The sequence below is a fragment of the Pseudoliparis swirei genome, chromosome 24 (assembly GCF_029220125.1).
Source record: "Pseudoliparis swirei isolate HS2019 ecotype Mariana Trench chromosome 24, NWPU_hadal_v1, whole genome shotgun sequence".
NCBI lineage: Eukaryota > Metazoa > Chordata > Actinopteri > Perciformes > Liparidae > Pseudoliparis > Pseudoliparis swirei.
In genome coordinates this window covers 29,600,865-29,621,523 of record NC_079411.1, presented here as the reverse complement: position 1 = coordinate 29,621,523, position 20,659 = coordinate 29,600,865, and the positions used below count along the sequence as shown (strand labels likewise).

The following is a 20,659-nucleotide window of genomic DNA, read 5'->3' as shown; positions in this document are numbered from 1 at the left end:
ATGTGATCTCTGACTCTACTCTGTCCCCATGTAACATGTGATCTCTGACTCTACTCTGTCCCCATGTAACATGTGATCTCTGACTCTACTCTGTCCCCATGTAACATGTGATCTCTGACTCTACTCTGTCCCCATGTAACATGTGATCTCTGACTCTACTCTGTCCCCATGTAACATGTGATCTCTGACTCTACTCTGTCCCCATGTAACATGTGATCTCTGACTCTACTCTGTCCCCATGTAACATGTGATCTCTGACTCTACTCTGTCCCCATGTAACATGTGATCTCTGACTCTACTCTGTCCCCATGTAACATGTGATCTCTGACTCTACTCTGTCCCCATGTAACATGTGATCTCTGACTCTACTCTGTCCCCATGTAACATGTGATCTCTGACTCTACTCTGTCCCCATGTAACATGTGATCTCTGACTCACTCTGTCCCCATGTAACATGTGATCTCTGACTCTACTCTGTCCCCATGTAACATGTGATCTCTGACTCTACTCTGTCCCCATGTAACATGTGATCTCTGACTCTACTCTGTCCCCATGTAACATGTGATCTCTCTGACTCTACTCTGTCCCCATGTAACATGTGATCTCTGACTCTACTCTGTCCCCATGTAACATGTGATCTCTGACTCTACTCTGTCCCCATGTAACATGTGATCTCTGACTCTACTCTGTCCCCATGTAACATGTGATCTCTGACTCTACTCTGTCCCCATGTAACATGTGATCTCTGACTCTACTCTGTCCCCATGTAACATGTGATCTCTCTGACTCTACTCTGTCCCCATGTAACATGTGATCTCTGACTCTACTCTGTCCCCATGTAACATGTGATCTCTGACTCTACTCTGTCCCCATGTAACATGTGATCTCTGACTCTACTCTGTCCCCATGTAACATGTGATCTCTGACTCTACTCTGTCCCCATGTAACATGTGATCTCTGACTCTACTCTGTCCCCATGTAACATGTGATCTCTCTGACTCTACTCTGTCCCCATGTAACATGTGATCTCTGACTCTACTCTGTCCCCATGTAACATGTGATCTCTGACTCTACTCTGTCCCCATGTAACATGTGATCTCTGACTCTACTCTGTCCCCATGTAACATGTGATCTCTGACTCTACCTGTCCCCATGTAACATGTGATCTCTGACTCTACTCTGTCCCCATGTAACATGTGATCTCTGACTCTACTCTGTCCCCATGTAACATGTGATCTCTGACTCTACTCTGTCCCCATGTAACATGTGATCTCTGACTCTACTCTGTCCCCATGTAACATGTGATCTCTCTGACTCTACTCTGTCCCCATGTAACATGTGATCTCTGACTCTACTCTGTCCCCATGTAACATGTGATCTCTGACTTTACTCTGTCCCTCATGTAACATGTGATCTCTCTGACTCTACTCTGTCCCCATGTAACATGTGATCTCTGACTCTACTCTGTCCCCATGTAACATGTGATCTCTGACTCTACTCTGTCCCCATGTAACATGTGATCTCTGGCTCTACTCTGTCCCCATGTAACATGTGATCTCTGACTCCTCTGTCCCCATGTAACATGTGATCTCTGACTCTACTCTGTCCCCATGTAACATGTGATCTCTGACTCTACTCTGTCCCCATGTAACATGTGATCTCTGACTCTACTCTGTCCCCATGTAACATGTGATCTCTCTGACTCTACTCTGTCCCCATGTAACATGTGATCTCTGACTCTACTCTGTCCCCATGTAACATGTGATCTCTGACTCTACTCTGTCCCCATGTAACATGTGATCTCTCTGACTCTACTCTGTCCCCATGTAACATGTGATCTCTGACTCTACTCTGTCCCCATGTAACATGTGATCTCTGACTCTACTCTGTCCCCATGTAACATGTGATCTCTGACTCTACTCTGTCCCCATGTAACATGTGATCTCTGACTCTACTCTGTCCCCATGTAACATGTGATCTCTGACTCTACTCTGTCCCCATGTAACATGTGATCTCTGACTCTACTCTGTCCCCATGTAACATGTGATCTCTGACTCTACTCTGTCCCCATGTAACATGTGATCTCTGACTCTACTCTGTCCCCATGTAACATGTGATCTCTGACTCTACTCTGTCCCCATGTAACATGTGATCTCTGACTCTACTCTGTCCCCATGTAACATGTGATCTCTGACTCTACTCTGTCCCCATGTAACATGTGATCTCTGACTCTACTCTGTCCCCATGTAACATGTGATCTCTGACTCTACTCTGTCCCCATGTAACATGTGATCTCTCTGACTCTACTCTGTCCCCATGTAACATGTGATCTCTGACTCTACTCTGTCCCCATGTAACATGTGATCTCTGACTCTACTCTGTCCCCATGTAACATGTGATCTCTGACTCTACTCTGTCCCCATGTAACATGTGATCTCTGACTCTACTCTGTCCCCATGTAACATGTGATCTCTGACTCTACTCTGTCCCCATGTAACATGTGATCTCTGACTCTACTCTGTCCCCATGTAACATGTGATCTCTGACTCTACTCTGTCCCCATGTAACATGTGATCTCTGACTCTACTCTGTCCCCATGTAACATGTGATCTCTGACTCTACTCTGTCCCCATGTAACATGTGATCTCTGACTCTACTCTGTCCCCATGTAACATGTGATCTCTGACTCTACTCTGTCCCCATGTAACATGTGATCTCTGACTCTACTCTGTCCCCATGTAACATGTGATCTCTGACTCTACTCTGTCCCCATGTAACATGTGATCTCTGACTCTACTCTGTCCCCATGTAACATGTGATCTCTGACTCTACTGTGTCCCCATGTAACATGTGATCTCTGACTTACTCTGTCCCCATGTAACATGTGATCTCTGACTCTACTCTGTCCCCATGTAACATGTGATCTCTGACTCTACTCTGTCCCCATGTAACATGTGATCTCTGACTTACTCTGTCCCCATGTAACATGTGATCTCTGACTCTACTCTGTCCCCATGTAACATGTGATCTCTGACTCTACTCTGTCCCCATGTAACATGTGATCTCTGACTCTACCTGTCCCCATGTAACATGTGATCTCTGACTCTACTCTGTCCCCATGTAACATGTGATCTCTGACTCTACTCTGTCCCCATGTAACATGTGATCTCTGACTCACTCTGTCCCCATGTAACATGTGATCTCTGACTCTACTCTGTCCCCATGTAACATGTGATCTCTGACTCTACTCTGTCCCCATGTAACATGTGATCTCTGACTCTACTCTGTCCCCATGTAACATGTGATCTCTGACTCACTCTGTCCCCATGTAACATGTGATCTCTGACTCTACTCTGTCCCCATGTAACATGTGATCTCTGACTCTACTCTGTCCCCATGTAACATGTGATCTCTGACTCTACTCTGTCCCCATGTAACATGTGATCTCTGACTCTACTCTGTCCCCATGTAACATGTGATCTCTGACTCTACTCTGTCCCCATGTAACATGTGATCTCTGACTCTACTCTGTCCCCATGTAACATGTGATCTCTGACTCTACTCTGTCCCCATGTAACATGTGATCTCTGACTCTACTCTGTCCCCATGTAACATGTGATCTCTGACTCTACTCTGTCCCCATGTAACATGTGATCTCTGACTCTACTCTGTCCCCATGTAACATGTGATCTCTGACTCTACTCTGTCCCCATGTAACATGTGATCTCTGACTCTACTCTGTCCCCCATGTAACATGTGATCTCTGACTCTACTCTGTCCCCATGTAACATGTGATCTCTGACTCTACTCTGTCCCCATGTAACATGTGATCTCTCTGACTCTACTCTGTCCCCATGTAACATGTGATCTCTGACTCTACTCTGTCCCCATGTAACATGTGATCTCTGACTCTACTCTGTCCCCATGTAACATGTGATCTCTGACTCTACTCTGTCCCCATGTAACATGTGATCTCTGACTCTACTCTGTCCCCATGTAACATGTGATCTCTGACTCTACTCTGTCCCCATGTAACATGTGATCTCTGACTCTACTCTGTCCCCATGTAACATGTGATCTCTGACTCACTCTGTCCCCATGTAACATGTGATCTCTGACTCTACTCTGTCCCCATGTAACATGTGATCTCTGACTCTACTCTGTCCCCATGTAACATGTGATCTCTGACTCTACTCTGTCCCCATGTAACATGTGATCTCTGACTCTACTCTGTCCCCATGTAACATGTGATCTCTGACTCTACTCTGTCCCCATGTAACATGTGATCTCTGACTCTACTCTGTCCCCATGTAACATGTGATCTCTGACTCTACTCTGTCCCCATGTAACATGTGATCTCTGACTCTACTCTGTCCCCATGTAACATGTGATCTCTGACTCTACTCTGTCCCCATGTAACATGTGATCTCTGACTCTACTCTGTCCCCATGTAACATGTGATCTCTGACTCTACTCTGTCCCCATGTAACATGTGATCTCTCTGACTCTACTCTGTCCCCATGTAACATGTGATCTCTGACTCTACTCTGTCCCCATGTAACATGTGATCTCTGACTCTACTCTGTCCCCATGTAACATGTGATCTCTGACTCTACTCTGTCCCCATGTAACATGTGATCTCTCTGACTCTACTCTGTCCCCATGTAACATGTGATCTCTGACTCTACTCTGTCCCCATGTAACATGTGATCTCTGACTCTACTCTGTCCCCATGTAACATGTGATCTCTGACTCTACTCTGTCCCCATGTAACATGTGATCTCTGACTCTACTCTGTCCCCATGTAACATGTGATCTCTGACTCTACTCTGTCCCCATGTAACATGTGATCTCTGACTCTACTCTGTCCCCATGTAACATGTGATCTCTGACTCTACTCTGTCCCCATGTAACATGTGATCTCTGACTCTACTCTGTCCCCATGTAACATGTGATCTCTGACTCTACTCTGTCCCCATGTAACATGTGATCTCTGACTCTACTCTGTCCCCATGTAACATGTGATCTCTGACTCTACTCTGTCCCCATGTAACATGTGATCTCTGACTCTACTCTGTCCCCATGTAACATGTGATCTCTGACTCTACTCTGTCCCCATGTAACATGTGATCTCTGACTCTACTCTGTCCCCATGTAACATGTGATCTCTGACTCTACTCTGTCCCCATGTAACATGTGATCTCTGACTCTACTCTGTCCCCATGTAACATGTGATCTCTCTGACTCTACTCTGTCCCCATGTAACATGTGATCTCTGACTCTACTCTGTCCCCATGTAACATGTGATCTCTGACTCTACTCTGTCCCCATGTAACATGTGATCTCTGACTCTACTCTGTCCCCATGTAACATGTGATCTCTGACTCTACTCTGTCCTCATGTAACATGTGATCTCTGACTCTACTCTGTCCCCATGTAACATGTGATCTCTGACTCTACTCTGTCCCCATGTAACATGTGATCTCTGACTCTACTCTGTCCCCATGTAACATGTGATCTCTGACTCTACTCTGTCCCCATGTAACATGTGATCTCTGACTCTACTCTGTCCCCATGTAACATGTGATCTCTGACTCTACTCTGTCCCCATGTAACATGTGATCTCTGACTCTACTCTGTCCCCATGTAACATGTGATCTCTGACTCTACTCTGTCCCCATGTAACATGTGATCTCTCTGACTCTACTCTGTCCCCATGTAACATGTGATCTCTGACTCTACTCTGTCCCCATGTAACATGTGATCTCTGACTCTACTCTGTCCCCATGTAACATGTGATCTCTGACTCTACTCTGTCCCCATGTAACATGTGATCTCTGACTCTACTCTGTCCCCATGTAACATGTGATCTCTGACTCTACTCTGTCCCCATGTAACATGTGATCTCTGACTCTACTCTGTCCCCATGTAACATGTGATCTCTGACTCTACTCTGTCCCCATGTAACATGTGATCTCTGACTCTACTCTGTCCCCATGTAACATGTGATCTCTCTGACTCTACTCTGTCCCCATGTAACATGTGATCTCTGACTCTACTCTGTCCCCATGTAACATGTGATCTCTGACTCTACTCTGTCCCCATGTAACATGTGATCTCTGACTCTACTCTGTCCCCATGTAACATGTGATCTCTGACTCTACTAGTCTGTCCCCATGTAACATGTGATCTCTGACTCACTCTGTCCCCATGTAACATGTGATCTCTGACTCTACTCTGTCCCCATGTAACATGTGATCTCTGACTCTGTCCCCATGTAACATGTGATCTCTGACTCTACTCTGTCCCCATGTAACATGTGATCTCTGACTCTACTCTGTCCCCATGTAACATGTGATCTCTGACTCTACTCTGTCCCCATGTAACATGTGATCTCTGACTCTACTCTGTCCCCATGTAACATGTGATCTCTGACTCTACTCTGTCCCCATGTAACATGTGATCTCTGACTCTACTCTGTCCCCATGTAACATGTGATCTCTGACTCTACTCTGTCCCCATGTAACATGTGATCTCTGACTCTACTCTGTCCCCATGTAACATGTGATCTCTGACTCTACTCTGTCCCCATGTAACATGTGATCTCTGACTCTACTCTGTCCCCATGTAACATGTGATCTCTGACTCTACTCTGTCCCCATGTAACATGTGATCTCTGACTCTACTCTGTCCCCATGTAACATGTGATCTCTGACTCTACTCTGTCCCCATGTAACATGTGATCTCTGACTCTACTCTGTCCCCATGTAACATGTGATCTCTGACTCTACTCTGTCCCCATGTAACATGTGATCTCTGACTCTACTCTGTCCCCATGTAACATGTGATCTCTGACTCTACTCTGTCCCCATGTAACATGTGATCTCTGACTCTACTCTGTCCCCATGTAACATGTGATCTCTGACTCTACTCTGTCCCCATGTAACATGTGATCTCTGACTCTACTCTGTCCCCATGTAACATGTGATCTCTGACTCTACTCTGTCCCCATGTAACATGTGATCTCTCTGACTCTACTCTGTCCCCATGTAACATGTGATCTCTGACTCTACTCTGTCCCCATGTAACATGTGATCTCTGACTCTACTCTGTCCCCATGTAACATGTGATCTCTGACTCTACTCTGTCCCCATGTAACATGTGATCTCTGACTCTACTCTGTCCCCATGTAACATGTGATCTCTGACTCTACTCTGTCCCCATGTAACATGTGATCTCTGACTCTACTCTGTCCCCATGTAACATGTGATCTCTGACTCTACTCTGTCCCCATGTAACATGTGATCTCTGACTCTACTCTGTCCCCATGTAACATGTGATCTCTGACTCTACTCTGTCCCCATGTAACATGTGATCTCTGACTCTACTCTGTCCCCATGTAACATGTGATCTCTGACTCTACTCTGTCCCCATGTAACATGTGATCTCTGACTCTACTCTGTCCCCATGTAACATGTGATCTCTGACTCTACTCTGTCCCCATGTAACATGTGATCTCTGACTCTACTCTGTCCCCATGTAACATGTGATCTCTGACTCTACTCTGTCCCCATGTAACATGTGATCTCTGACTCTACTCTGTCCCCATGTAACATGTGATCTCTGACTCTACTCTGTCCCCATGTAACATGTGATCTCTGACTCTACTCTGTCCCCATGTAACATGTGATCTCTGACTCTACTCTGTCCCCATGTAACATGTGATCTCTCTGACTCTACTCTGTCCCCATGTAACATGTGATCTCTGACTCTACTCTGTCCCCATGTAACATGTGATCTCTGACTCTACTCTGTCCCCATGTAACATGTGATCTCTGACTCTACTCTGTCCCCATGTAACATGTGATCTCTGACTCTACTCTGTCCCCATGTAACATGTGATCTCTGACTCTACTCTGTCCCCATGTAACATGTGATCTCTGACTCTACTCTGTCCCCATGTAACATGTGATCTCTCTGACTCTACTCTGTCCCCATGTAACATGTGATCTCTGACTCTACTCTGTCCCCATGTAACATGTGATCTCTGACTCTACTCTGTCCCCATGTAACATGTGATCTCTGACTCTACTCTGTCCCCATGTAACATGTGATCTCTGACTCTACTCTGTCCCCATGTAACATGTGATCTCTGACTCACTCTGTCCCCATGTAACATGTGATCTCTGACTCTACTCTGTCCCCATGTAACATGTGATCTCTGACTCTACTCTGTCCCCATGTAACATGTGATCTCTGACTCTACTCTGTCCCCATGTAACATGTGATCTCTGACTCTACTCTGTCCCCATGTAACATGTGATCTCTGACTCTACTCTGTCCCCATGTAACATGTGATCTCTGACTCTACTCTGTCCCCATGTAACATGTGATCTCTGACTCTACTCTGTCCCCATGTAACATGTGATCTCTGACTCTACTCTGTCCCCATGTAACATGTGATCTCTCTGACTCTACTCTGTCCCCATGTAACATGTGATCTCTGACTCTACTCTGTCCCCCATGTAACATGTGATCTCTGACTCTACTCTGTCCCCATGTAACATGTGATCTCTGACTCTACTCTGTCCCCATGTAACATGTGATCTCTCTGACTCTACTCTGTCCCCATGTAACATGTGATCTCTCTGACTCTATTCTGCTCTGAACCTCTTTCATGTGAGGGTGAAACTCTTTTATTCTGTAAACCTCTGAAACCCAACCCCATGTTCCTTAAAGCTGCTCTGAACCTCTCATGCCCAAAGTCACAGTGTGTTGATAGTTGTTATTGGACCGTGTTGAGCACGCTGTGTTCTTGAAATAAAGCTTTGTTTTTCACTATATTCTACTCAAAACCTCTTTTCTTCTCATTGTTGAGTGATATTTAAACCGCGACGCCCAACTGCGCCCACCCCCCCCAAAATTCACCTGCCGCCACTGGTCTCTATTGTCTCTACTCTCTCTACTGTCTCTATTGTCTCTACTGTCTCTGTTTCTATGTCTCGTTCTCAGTCTCTGATTCTTACAGTTTTTTGTAGTTTCTTTCAAGCCAGAGTTTTTATGTTTGACCTTTTTTGATGTAAAGTGATTGAGTTCCTCTCCAGCCTGTCCCTCTAACCTGAGCCTCACCCGGGACAAGTTGAGGAACTGCTAGAATAGGAGGAGGAGGAGGATGAAAACAGGAGGAAGACCCTCAGTAGTGTTGCATTGTGATGATGACCTTCCTCATGGACTCTCTGTGTTCGTGACCCATCCTCGTCTCTTGATTGGTTCATTCACTTCACCTGTCTCCCCCCTCTGTATTCATGACCCCTCCTCATCTCTTGATTGGCACCTGTCTCCCCCTCTCTGTGTTCGTGACCCCTCCTCATCTCTTGATTGGTTCATTCCCTTCACCTGTTCCCCCCTCTCTTTATTTATGACCCCTCCTCATCTCTTGATTGGTTCATTCCCTTCACCTGTCTCCCCACTCTGTATTCATGACCCCTCCTCATCTCTTGATTGGTTCATTTTCTTCACCTGTCTCCCCCCTCTCTGTATTCATGACCCCTCCTCATCTCTTGATTGGTTCATTCCCTTCACCTGTCTCCTCCCTCTCTGTATTCATGACCCTTCCTCGTCCCTTGATTGGTTCATTCCCTTCACCTGTCTCCGCCTCTCTGTATTGTTGACCCCTCCTCGTCTCTCGCCCTCAGGACTTTGAGTCGTGGGTGAACGGCTCGGCGGAGCACGGCTTCGTGGTCGTGTCGTTCGGCGCCGGCGTGAAGTTCCTCTCCCAGGACATCGCTCACAAGCTGGCCGGCGCCCTGGCCCGGCTGCCGCAGCGCGTCGTCTGGAGGTAACGCCGCCGCCGCCGCTTCACGCCGCTGACCCTCATGTCAGACGTGATTTATGGTTTCACATGCTCCTCCATAATCTATACGACTTCATAAACGCGTCTGTGGGCGGTTCCTCTGAGCCGGGCCTCCAGAACAAAGTCCAGACTCACATCTCTGAGGTCGTCAGGAGGAAAAGCTGCTCGAGTGTTAACTGAAGACACGTTGTTCTCCTCAGGAAGACTTCACGACCACGGAGTATTTGACTCAAGTCAGCAGTCACAGACACGTAAAACATGGTAAAAACATGGTTAAAATATGGTTAAAACATGGTTAAAATAAGGTTAAAACATGGTCAAAACATACCATAACATATGATACAGATATGGTTAAAACATTGTAAAAATATGATAACAAATATGGTTAAAATAAGGTTAAAATATGGTTAAAACGTTTTAAAAATATTAGGTCTGTCAATCGATTAAAAAAATTTAATCGCGATTAAAAGTTTTTTCTTTTCTTTTTAAAGACCAAACTTCACACAGAGCTGTGTTTCAAAGAGGCTCCTACCTATAAAGTGCCAGCGAGGTATTTAATATTGTGGATGATAAATTGTTTCTTCAGTGAAACATCAGATTAGTTTAAAAAAAAGAAGTATATTGAGACCCCATTGGTCCTGTCATCTTTACCACTGAACAGCAGAACCAGTGGCCTTGATAACTGACTGACATTCACATATGTCACGTGACCCTCTGGAGGCTGGGCTCATGTCTCCATTTTACAAAAACATGTAAATTCACCTTTTAAAGGCGTTTTCATATGACACACCCCCACGTGTTCTACATCAAACATTCCAGAACAATCTCAGCTCTATTCAATGAGGCTCATTGTCCTGTTGCCGTGTTCTCTGCTCTCTGACTGACAGGCTGCTAATGAGCCTCACCTGTGAGGTGGGAGGTCCTTTGTGATTTACTGAGTGATCATTGGTTGTTTTTTTCGCTAAATGTTGACAGACAAACGGATTGACCAATCACGGTGAAGGTTTCGTGTGACGAGTTCTTTCCGCGCCGCGTCCCCCGACACGTCGCCCCTCCGTTCCTCTGTGTATCAGAGGGGGAGACGGGAGGAAGGAGGAGCAGGAGGAAACCCGACTGATTCATCCACGAGTTTAAACTGATTCATGCTCCTTATTTTCGCGGAGAAATAATTGTTTTAAAAACGGAAACGGTGTCAAACCGTACTGCCGCCGTTTGACACTCAGGGGAGTGAAACTACTTCAACGAACACCGGAAGTAAACACAGTTGCGTTAATTGCGTTAAAATATTTTAGTGCGTTAACGCGGCCAAATTAATCGCATAGATTAACGCGTTAACGCTGACAGCCCTAAAAAATATCATTAAAACATTGTAAAAAAAGAACCATCTTATCCTGGTCTACGGCTTTAAGCAACATTCAACAACATATATAATTGTAATATAAGGAGGGGGGGGAGGAGGAGGGGGAGGGAGAGGAGAAGGAGAGGAGGGGTTGTTAGGTTGTAATAGACTACTTTATAGGGTTCAACCTTGAGCCAGTTAATCCTTATCTCTCGTCTTGGAGTTCATTGACGTTTCTTCATCCCAAAGAGCCTCGTCTCAGCAAGAGACCAACAGAGAGGGAGGAGGAGGGGGTGAGGAGGAGGGAGAGGAGGGAGAGGAGGGGTTGTTAGGTTGTAATAGACTACTTTACAGGGTTCAACCTTGAGCCAGTTAATCCTTATCTCTCGTCTTGGAGTTCATTGACGTTTCTTCATCCCAAAGAGCCTCGTCTCACCAAGAGACCAACAGAGAGGGAGGAGGAGGGGGGGAGGAGGAGGGGGAGGAGGAGGGGGAGAGGGAGGGGGGAGATGGGAGGAGGAGGGAGGAGGGGGAGGAGGAGGAGTGGGACGAGAGAGGGAGGAGGAGGAGGGGGGGGGGAGTTCAACCTTGAGCCAGTTAATCCTTATCTCTCGTCTTGGAGTTCATTTTTTTTTTTTCTTCACTTAATTTTTTTGATTTGTTTAATGATATAAACATAAAACAAGTACAGAAATGTCAGACATAAACATAAACATATATATACACCCATATACATACCCATACACACACACACAGACATACATACATATACACACACATATATACACACACACATACCCTCCCCTCCTCCAAAACACAAAAAAACAACAACAACAACAAAAACAACCCCGGCACCCCCTTAATTATCTTTTACTTGTAAGTGTGTATACACTACCCTGCCTCTGCATTTGCAATCCCCTCAAAATCCAAATCTTACCCCGGAGTATTTGACCCCTCCTCTAATTTGTAATGAAAGCCATCAGACTTTTCCATGCTTGGTCAGTTTGGCTTGAACTGTTCTTCATCCTGGCAATCATACTTTCAAAAGCAGCCGTCTCCGTCTTGGAGTTCATTGACGTTTCTTCATCCCAAAGAGCCTCGTCTCAGCAAGAGGACATCCAATGGGACGGCTGCGGGTTGCGTAACCCAGATAAGACAATAGCGTTCTTCTTCTTCTTCTTCTTCTTCTTCTTCTTCTTCTTCTTCTTCTTCTTCTCCGTGGAGGTCACCTCCTCCACCGCGTGACGTCATGTGTGGGTTGGAGACGCGTCCAGCTGATGTCAAGAATCTTTTCAGGGATGTGGGTCAAAGGTCAAAGGACGACGTTGAATCTCCAGCCCTGACGGCGACGCTCCCCGTGGGGGTGTCTGACCAATGAGAGGAGCCGGAGCCTCAATCGGGGACTCTGATTGGTCCTCTGTGTCCCAAAGGACCAGATGAATCGCGTCATTGACGATTGGCTGCATGAATGAGGGCTCTGATTGGCTGCGCAGTGAATTGGGTCTTTGTTGAAGAGAGAGAGATGAAAGGAGGGATGGGCATGTAGCATGTGTGTGGATGTGTGCTGCGACTGTTGGAGAAAGCTTCCGCACACGCAACCACAGACAGTATCCCCCCCCCCACCCCATCCCGAGGGCAGAGGTCGGACCCTAAACAACCTCTAAGCCACGCCCCTCTTCTAGAGATCGACGTTGAATTCCCCTTTGTTCACTTTCTGCATACGATGAACGATGAATGATCGTTCATCGTATGCAGAAGGTTCATATGTCTCATGAGCGTCAGCAACAACACTCAGGACCTAAAGTAGAATATTAATAAAGTATAATATTAATAAAGTATAATATTAATAAAGTATAATAACAATAGATTAGAATATTAATAAAGTATAATATTAATAAAGTATAATATTAATAAAGTAGAATATCAATAAAGTAGAATATTAACAAAGTAGAATATGAATGAAGTAGAATATTAATAAAGTAGAATATCAATAAAGTAGAATATCAATAAAGTGGAACATCAATCAAGTAGAATATTAATAAAGTAGAATTGTAATGAATTAAAATATTAATAAAGTAGAATATCAATAAAGTAGAATATTAATATAGTATAATATTAATCAAGTATAATATTAATAAAGTAGAATATTAATAAAGTAGAGTATCAATAAAGTAGAATATTAATAGAGTAGAATATTAATAAAGTAGAATATCAATAAAGTAGAATATCAATAAAGTAGAATATCAATAAAGTAGAACATCAATAAAGTATAATTTTAATGAGTTCAAATATTAATAAAGTAGAATATCAATGAAGTAGAATATTAATAAAGTAGAATATTAGTAAAGTAGAATATGAATAAAGTAGAATATTAATGAATTAAAATATTAATAAAGTAGAATATCAATAAAGTAGAATATTAATAAAGTAGAACAATAAAGTAGAATCTTAATAAAGTAGAATATTAATGAATTCAAATATTAATAAAGTAGAATATTAATAGTGTAGAATATTAATAAAGTAGAATATCAATAAAGTAGGATATTAATAAAGTAGGATATTAATAAAGTAGGATATTAATAAAGTAGAATATTAATAAAGTATAATTTTAATGAGTTCAAATATTAATAAAGTAGAATATCAATGAAGTAGAATATTAATAAAGTAGAATATTAGTAAAGTAGAATATGAATAAAGTAGAATATTAATGAATTAAAATATTAATAAAGTAGAATATCAATAATAGAATATTAATAGAGTAGAATATTAATAAAGTAGAACATCAATCAAGTAGAATATTAATAGAGTAGAATATCAATAAAGTAGAATATTAATAAAGTAGAATATAAATAAAGTAGGATATTAATAAAGTAGAATATCAATAAAGTAGAACATCAATAAAGTAGAATATTAATAAAGTAGAATTTTAATTAATTCAAATATTAATGAAGTAGAATATCAATAAAGTAGAATATTAATGAAGTAGAATATTAATAAAATAGAATATTAATGAATTAAAATATTAATAAAGTAGAATATCAATAAAGTAGAATATAAATAAAGTAGAACATCAATAAAGTAGAATATTAATAAAGTAGAATAGTAATGTATTCAAATATTAATAAAGTAGAATATCAATAAAGTAGAATATTAATAGTGTAGAATATTAATAAAGTAGAATATCAATAAAGTAGAATATTAATAAACTAGAATATTAATAAAATAGAATATTAATGAATTAAAATATTAATAAAGTAGAATATCAATAGATTAGAATATTAATAAAGTATAATATTAATAAAGTATAATATTAATAAAGTAGAATATCAATAAAGTAGAATATTAACAAAGTAGAATATGAATGAAGTAGAATATTAATAAAGTAGAATATCAATAAAGTAGAATATCAATAAAGTAGAATATCAATAAAGTAGAATATTAATAAAGTAGAATATCAATAAAGTAGAACATCAATAAAGTAGAATATTAATATAGTATAATATTAATCAAGTATAATATTAATAAAGTAGAATATTAATAAAGTAGAATATCAATAAAGTAGAATATTAATAGAGTAGAATATTAATAAAGTAGAATATCAATAAAGTAGAATATCAATAAAGTAGAATATCAATAAAGTAGAACATCAATAAAGTATAATTTTAATGAGTTCAAATATTAATAAAGTAGAATATCAATGAAGTAGAATATTAATAAAGTAGAATATTAGTAAAGTAGAATATGAATAAAGTAGAATATTAATGAATTAAAATATTAATAAAGTAGAATATCAATAAAGTAGAATATTAATAAAGTAGAACATCAATAAAGTAGAATCTTAATAAAGTAGAATATTAATGAATTCAAATATTAATAAAGTAGAATATTAATAGTGTAGAATATTAATAAAGTAGAATATCAATAAAGTAGGATATTAATAAAGTAGGATATTAATAAAGTAGGATATTAATAAAGTAGAATATTAATAAAGTATAATTTTAATGAGTTCAAATATTAATAAAGTAGAATATCAATGAAGTAGAATATTAATAAAGTAGAATATTAGTAAAGTAGAATATGAATAAAGTAGAATATTAATGAATTAAAATATTAATAAAGTAGAATATCAATAATAGAATATTAATAGAGTAGAATATTAATAAAGTAGAACATCAATCAAGTAGAATATTAATAGAGTAGAATATCAATAAAGTAGAATATTAATAAAGTAGAATATAAATGAAGTAGGATATTAATAAAGTAGAATATCAATAAAGTAGAACATCAATAAAGTAGAATATTAATAAAGTAGAATTTTAATTAATTCAAATATTAATGAAGTAGAATATCAATAAAGTAGAATATTAATGAAGTAGAATATTAATAAAATAGAATATTAATGAATTAAAATATTAATGAAGTAGAATATCAATAAAGTAGAATATAAATAAAGTAGAACATCAATAAAGTAGAATATTAATAAAGTAGAATAGTAATGAATTCAAATATTAATAAAGTAGAATATCAATAAAGTAGAATATTAATAGTGTAGAATATTAATAAAGTAGAATATCAATAAAGTAGAATATTAATAAACTAGAATATTAATAAAATAGAATATTAATGAATTAAAATATTAATAAAGTAGAATATCAATAAAGTAGAATATTAATAAACTAGAATATAAATAAAGTAGAACATCAATAAAGTAGAATATTAATAAAGTAGAATATTAATGAATTCAAATATTAATAAAGTAGAATATCAATAAAGTAGAATATTAATAGTGTAGAATATTAATAAAGTAGAATATCAATAAAGTAGAATATTAATAGTGTAGAATATTAATAAAGTACAATATTAATAAAGTAGAATATCAATAAAGTAGAATATTAATAAAGTAGAATATCAATAAAGTAGAATATTAATAGAGTAGAATATTAATAAAGTAGAATATTAATAAAGTAGAATATCAATAAAGTAGAATATTAATAAAGTAGAATATTAATAAAGTAGAATATTAATAAAGTAGAATATCAATAAAGTAGAATATCAATAAAGTAGAATATTAATAAAGTAGAACATCAATAAAGTAGAATATTAATAAAGTAGAATAGTAATGAATTCAAATATTAATAAAGTAGAATATCAATAAAGTAGAATATTAATAGTGTAGAATATTAATAAAGTAGAATATCAATAAAGTAGAATATTTATAAAGTAGAATATTAATAAAATAGAATATTAATGAATTAAAATATTAATAAAGTAGAATATCAATAAAGTAGAATATTAATAAAGTAGAATATAAATAAAGTAGAACATCAATAAAGTAGAATATTAATAGAGTAGAATATTAATAAAGTAGAATATTAATAAAGTAGAATATCAATAAAGTAGAATATTAATAGTGTAGAATATTAATAAAGTAGAATATCAATAAAGTAGAATATTAATAAAGTAGAATATTAATAAAGTAGAATATTAATAAAGTAGAATATTAATAAAGTAGAATATCAATAAAGTAGAATATTAATAAAGTAGAATATCAATAAAGTAGAACATCAATAAAGTAGAATATTAATAAAGTAGAATATCAATAACGTAGAATATCAATAAAGTAGAACATCAATAAAGTAGAATATTAATAAAGTAGAACATCAATAAAGTAGAATATTAATAAAGTAGAATATCAATAAAGTAGAATATTAATAAAGTAGAATATCAATAAAATAGAACATCAATGAAGTAGAATATTAATAAAGTAGAATATCAATCAAGTAGAATATTAATAGAGTAGAATATCAATAAAGTAGAATATTAGTAAAGTAGAATATCAATAAAGTAGGATATTAATAAAGTAGGATATTAATAAAGTAGAATATTAATAGAGTAGAATATTAATAAAGTAGAACATCAATCAAGTAGAATATTAATAAAGTAGAATATAAATAAAGTAGGATATTAATAAAGTAGGATATTAATAAAGTAGAATATCAATAAAGTAGAACATCAATAAAGTAGAATATTAATAAAGTAGAATATTAATAAAGTAGAATATCAATAAAGTAGAATATTAATAAAGTAGAATATTAATAAAGTAGAATATTAATGAATTAAAATATTAATAAAGTAGAATATCAATAAAGTAGAATATTAATAAAGTAGAACATCAATAAAGTAGAATATTAATAAAGTAGAATATGAATTCAAATATTAATAAAGTAGACTATCAATAAAGTAGAATATTAATAGGTAGAATATTAATAAAGTAGAATATCAATAAAGTAGAATATTAATAGTGTAGAATATTAATAAAGTAGAATATTAATAAAGTACAATATTAATAAAGTAGAATATCAATAAAGTAGAATATTAATAAAGTAGAATATTAATAAAGTAGAATATCAATAAAGTAGAATATTAATAAAGTAGAATATTAATAAAGTAGAATATCAATAAAGTAGAATATTAATAAAGTAGAATATCAATAAAGTAGAATATTAATAAAGTAGAATATTAATAAAGTAGAATATTAATAAAGTAGAATATTAATAGAGTAGAATATTAATAAAGTAGAATATTAATAAAGTAGAATATCAATAAAGTAGAATATTAATAAAGTAGAATATTAATAAAATAGAATATTAATAAGTAGAATATTAATAAAGTACAATATTAATAAAGTAGAATATCAATAAAGTAGAATATTAATAAAGTAGAATATTAATAGAGTAGAATATTAATAAAGTAGAATATCAATAAAGTAGGATATCAATAAAGTAGGATATTAATAAAGTAGAATATCAATAAAGTAGAATATTAATAAAGTAGAATATTAATAGTGTAGAATATTAATAAAGTAGAATATCAATAAAGTAGAATATCAATAAAGTAGAATATCAATAAAGTAGAACATCAATAAAGTAGAATATTAATAAAGTATAATTTTAATTAATTCAAATATTAATAAAGTAGAATATCAATAAAGTAGAATATTTATAAAGTAGAATATTAATAAAGTAGAATATTAATGAATATCAATAAAGTAGAATATTTATAAAGTAGAATATTAATAAAGTAGAATATTAATGAATTAAAATATTAATAAAGTAGAATATCAATAAAGTAGAATATTAATAAAGTAGAATATTAATAAATTCAAATATTAATAAAGTAGAATATCAATAAAGTAGAATATTAATAGTGTAGAATATTAATAAAGTAGAACATCAATCAAGTAGAATATTAATAGAGTAGAATATCAATAAAGTAGGATATTAATAAAGTAGAATATAAATAAAGTAGAAAATCAATAAAGTAGTATATTAATAAAGTAGAATATTAATAAAGTAGAATATCAATAAAGTAGAATATTAATAGAGTAGAATATTAATAAAGCAGAATATCAATAAAGTACAATATTAATAAAGTAGAATATCAATAAAGTAGAATATTAATAAAGTAGAACATCAATAAAGTAGAATATGAATAAAGTAGAATATTAATGAATTCAAATATTAATAAAGTAGAATATTAATAGTGTAGAATATTAATAAAGTAGAATATTAATAAAGTAGAATATTAATAGAGTAGAATATCAATAAAGCACACACACACACACACACACACACACGGGTGATGTGGATTTCTGTTTCCGTAGGTTCTCTGGAGTTCCGCCCAGTAACCTTGGCAACAACACCAAGCTCGTTGATTGGATGCCACAGAACGATTTATTAGGTGAGTCACACTTTGTGCTCTAAATGCAATATTTACATAGAAATGTATTTATCAAAGCTCCTCACTACGTATTATTATTATTAGTGTTATGTGTAAGTGTCACACGCAGTGAACACTACTGTGTGAAGTTATTATGGGATGTTGCACAAACTCATAATAATGCAGCTAAATAAACACCATGTCAAAAGCCTGATGACCAAATCACCCAGCATGCAACATGCCCCCCCCCCCCCCCCGTGATCCAGGCCACGCCCACACCCGGGCCTTCCTGAGCCACGGCGGCCTGAACAGCATCTACGAGGCGATGTTCCACGGCGTGCCGGTGGTGGGCGTGCCGCTGTTCGGCGACCACTACGACACCATGACCCGCGTGGCGGCCAAGGGCATGGGCGTCATGCTGCACTGGAAGGCCATGACGGAGGACGACCTGCACGCCGCGCTGACCGCCGTCATCACGGACTCCAGGTGAGAGACTCGCGCCGCCCCCCGGTGGCCGCGTCTGGAATCACCACCAACGTCTCCGCCCTGTCCCCCAGGTACCGGCAGCGGGCGCTCGCGCTCTCCAACATCCACAAGGACCAGCCCGGCACCCCGGTGAGCCGCGCCGTGTACTGGATCAGCTACGTGCTGCGCCACAACGGCGCCGCCCACCTGCGCTCCGCCGTGTACGAGGTGGCGCCCTACCAGTACTTCCTGCTGGACGTGATGGTGACCGTGGGCGCCGCCTTGGTCCTGACGTTCTGCGCCCTGCGGTGGCTGGTCCGGAGGCTGAGGGGGCGGGGCCAGAGCGAACGGGACGATGGCGGCCGGGCCAACGGACACTGCCACGGCGAGGGCGTGGCCAACGGGAAGCCGCGGCGCAACGGCGCCTCGCGGAGCGAGAAGAAGAGCAACTAACGGCGGGACTGGAGCGAGGAGGAGGGGAGGAGGGGAGGAGGGCCAGTGGCTTCAGAAGAGCTTTGGGAGGAAGCTGGAGGTTATGGAGGACTCAAAATGACTTAAGTATAAATAAATAAATGCATGAATAAATATAGGAATAAATAAATAAATGCTTAAATAAATGTATAAATAAATAAATGCTTAAATAAATGTATAAATAAATGCATGAATAAATAAATAAATATAGGAATTAATCAATATAAGTTATAAATCAACAGGACATAATTAAATAAATATATCTCTACATTTCTGTATTTCTTCATTTATTTATGTGTCCGTATATTCAAATGAGCTGGGCGGTCCGAACCTCTGTCTAAAGCATGATTGGTCACAGGAGTGTGATGCACCTGGTGTGTTGTGCTCGACTACTTCTGCCTGGCACATGAGCTGAAGCTCGCTCAGCTAACCGTTAGCAGAAGTTAGCAGAGACAGCTTTCTGACTTCAGCCGTTTATCAATTCCAAGAACACTGAGTACAGACTCGTGTTCTTCTGGAGTCTGGTCTTGTGAGTCTGGTCTTGGGAGTCTGGTCTTGGGAGTCTGGTCTTGAGAGTCTGGTCTTGGGAGTCTGGTCTTGTGAGTCTGGTCTTGGGAGTCTGGTCTTGGGAGTCTGGTCTTGAGAGTCTGGTCTTGTGAGTCTGGTCTTGTGAGTCTGGTCTTGTGAGTCTGGTCTTGTGAGTCTGGTCTTGGTTGTCTGGTCTTGGGAGTCTGGTCTTGGGAGTCTGGTCTTGGTTGTCTGGTCTTGGGAGTCTGGTCTTGGGAGTCTGGACTTGTGAGTCTGGTCTTGGG

General features: G+C 38.2%; 1 protein-coding gene across 1 annotated transcript in view; it reads left to right on the top strand.

The window, feature by feature from the left end:
- ugt8 (UDP glycosyltransferase 8) overlaps positions 1-20,413 on the top strand; it is a 44,275-nt gene extending 23,862 nt beyond the window's left edge. Inside the window, exons 3-6 of the mRNA XM_056410227.1 lie at positions 9,696-9,838; positions 18,856-18,932; positions 19,178-19,397; positions 19,469-20,413. Of these exons, the coding sequence (XP_056266202.1) occupies positions 9,696-9,838; positions 18,856-18,932; positions 19,178-19,397; positions 19,469-19,829 (801 nt within the window). The 3' untranslated portion in view covers positions 19,830-20,413. The remainder of the gene's footprint in view (positions 1-9,695; positions 9,839-18,855; positions 18,933-19,177; positions 19,398-19,468) is intronic.
- The last annotated feature ends 246 nt before the right edge of the window (positions 20,414-20,659 follow it).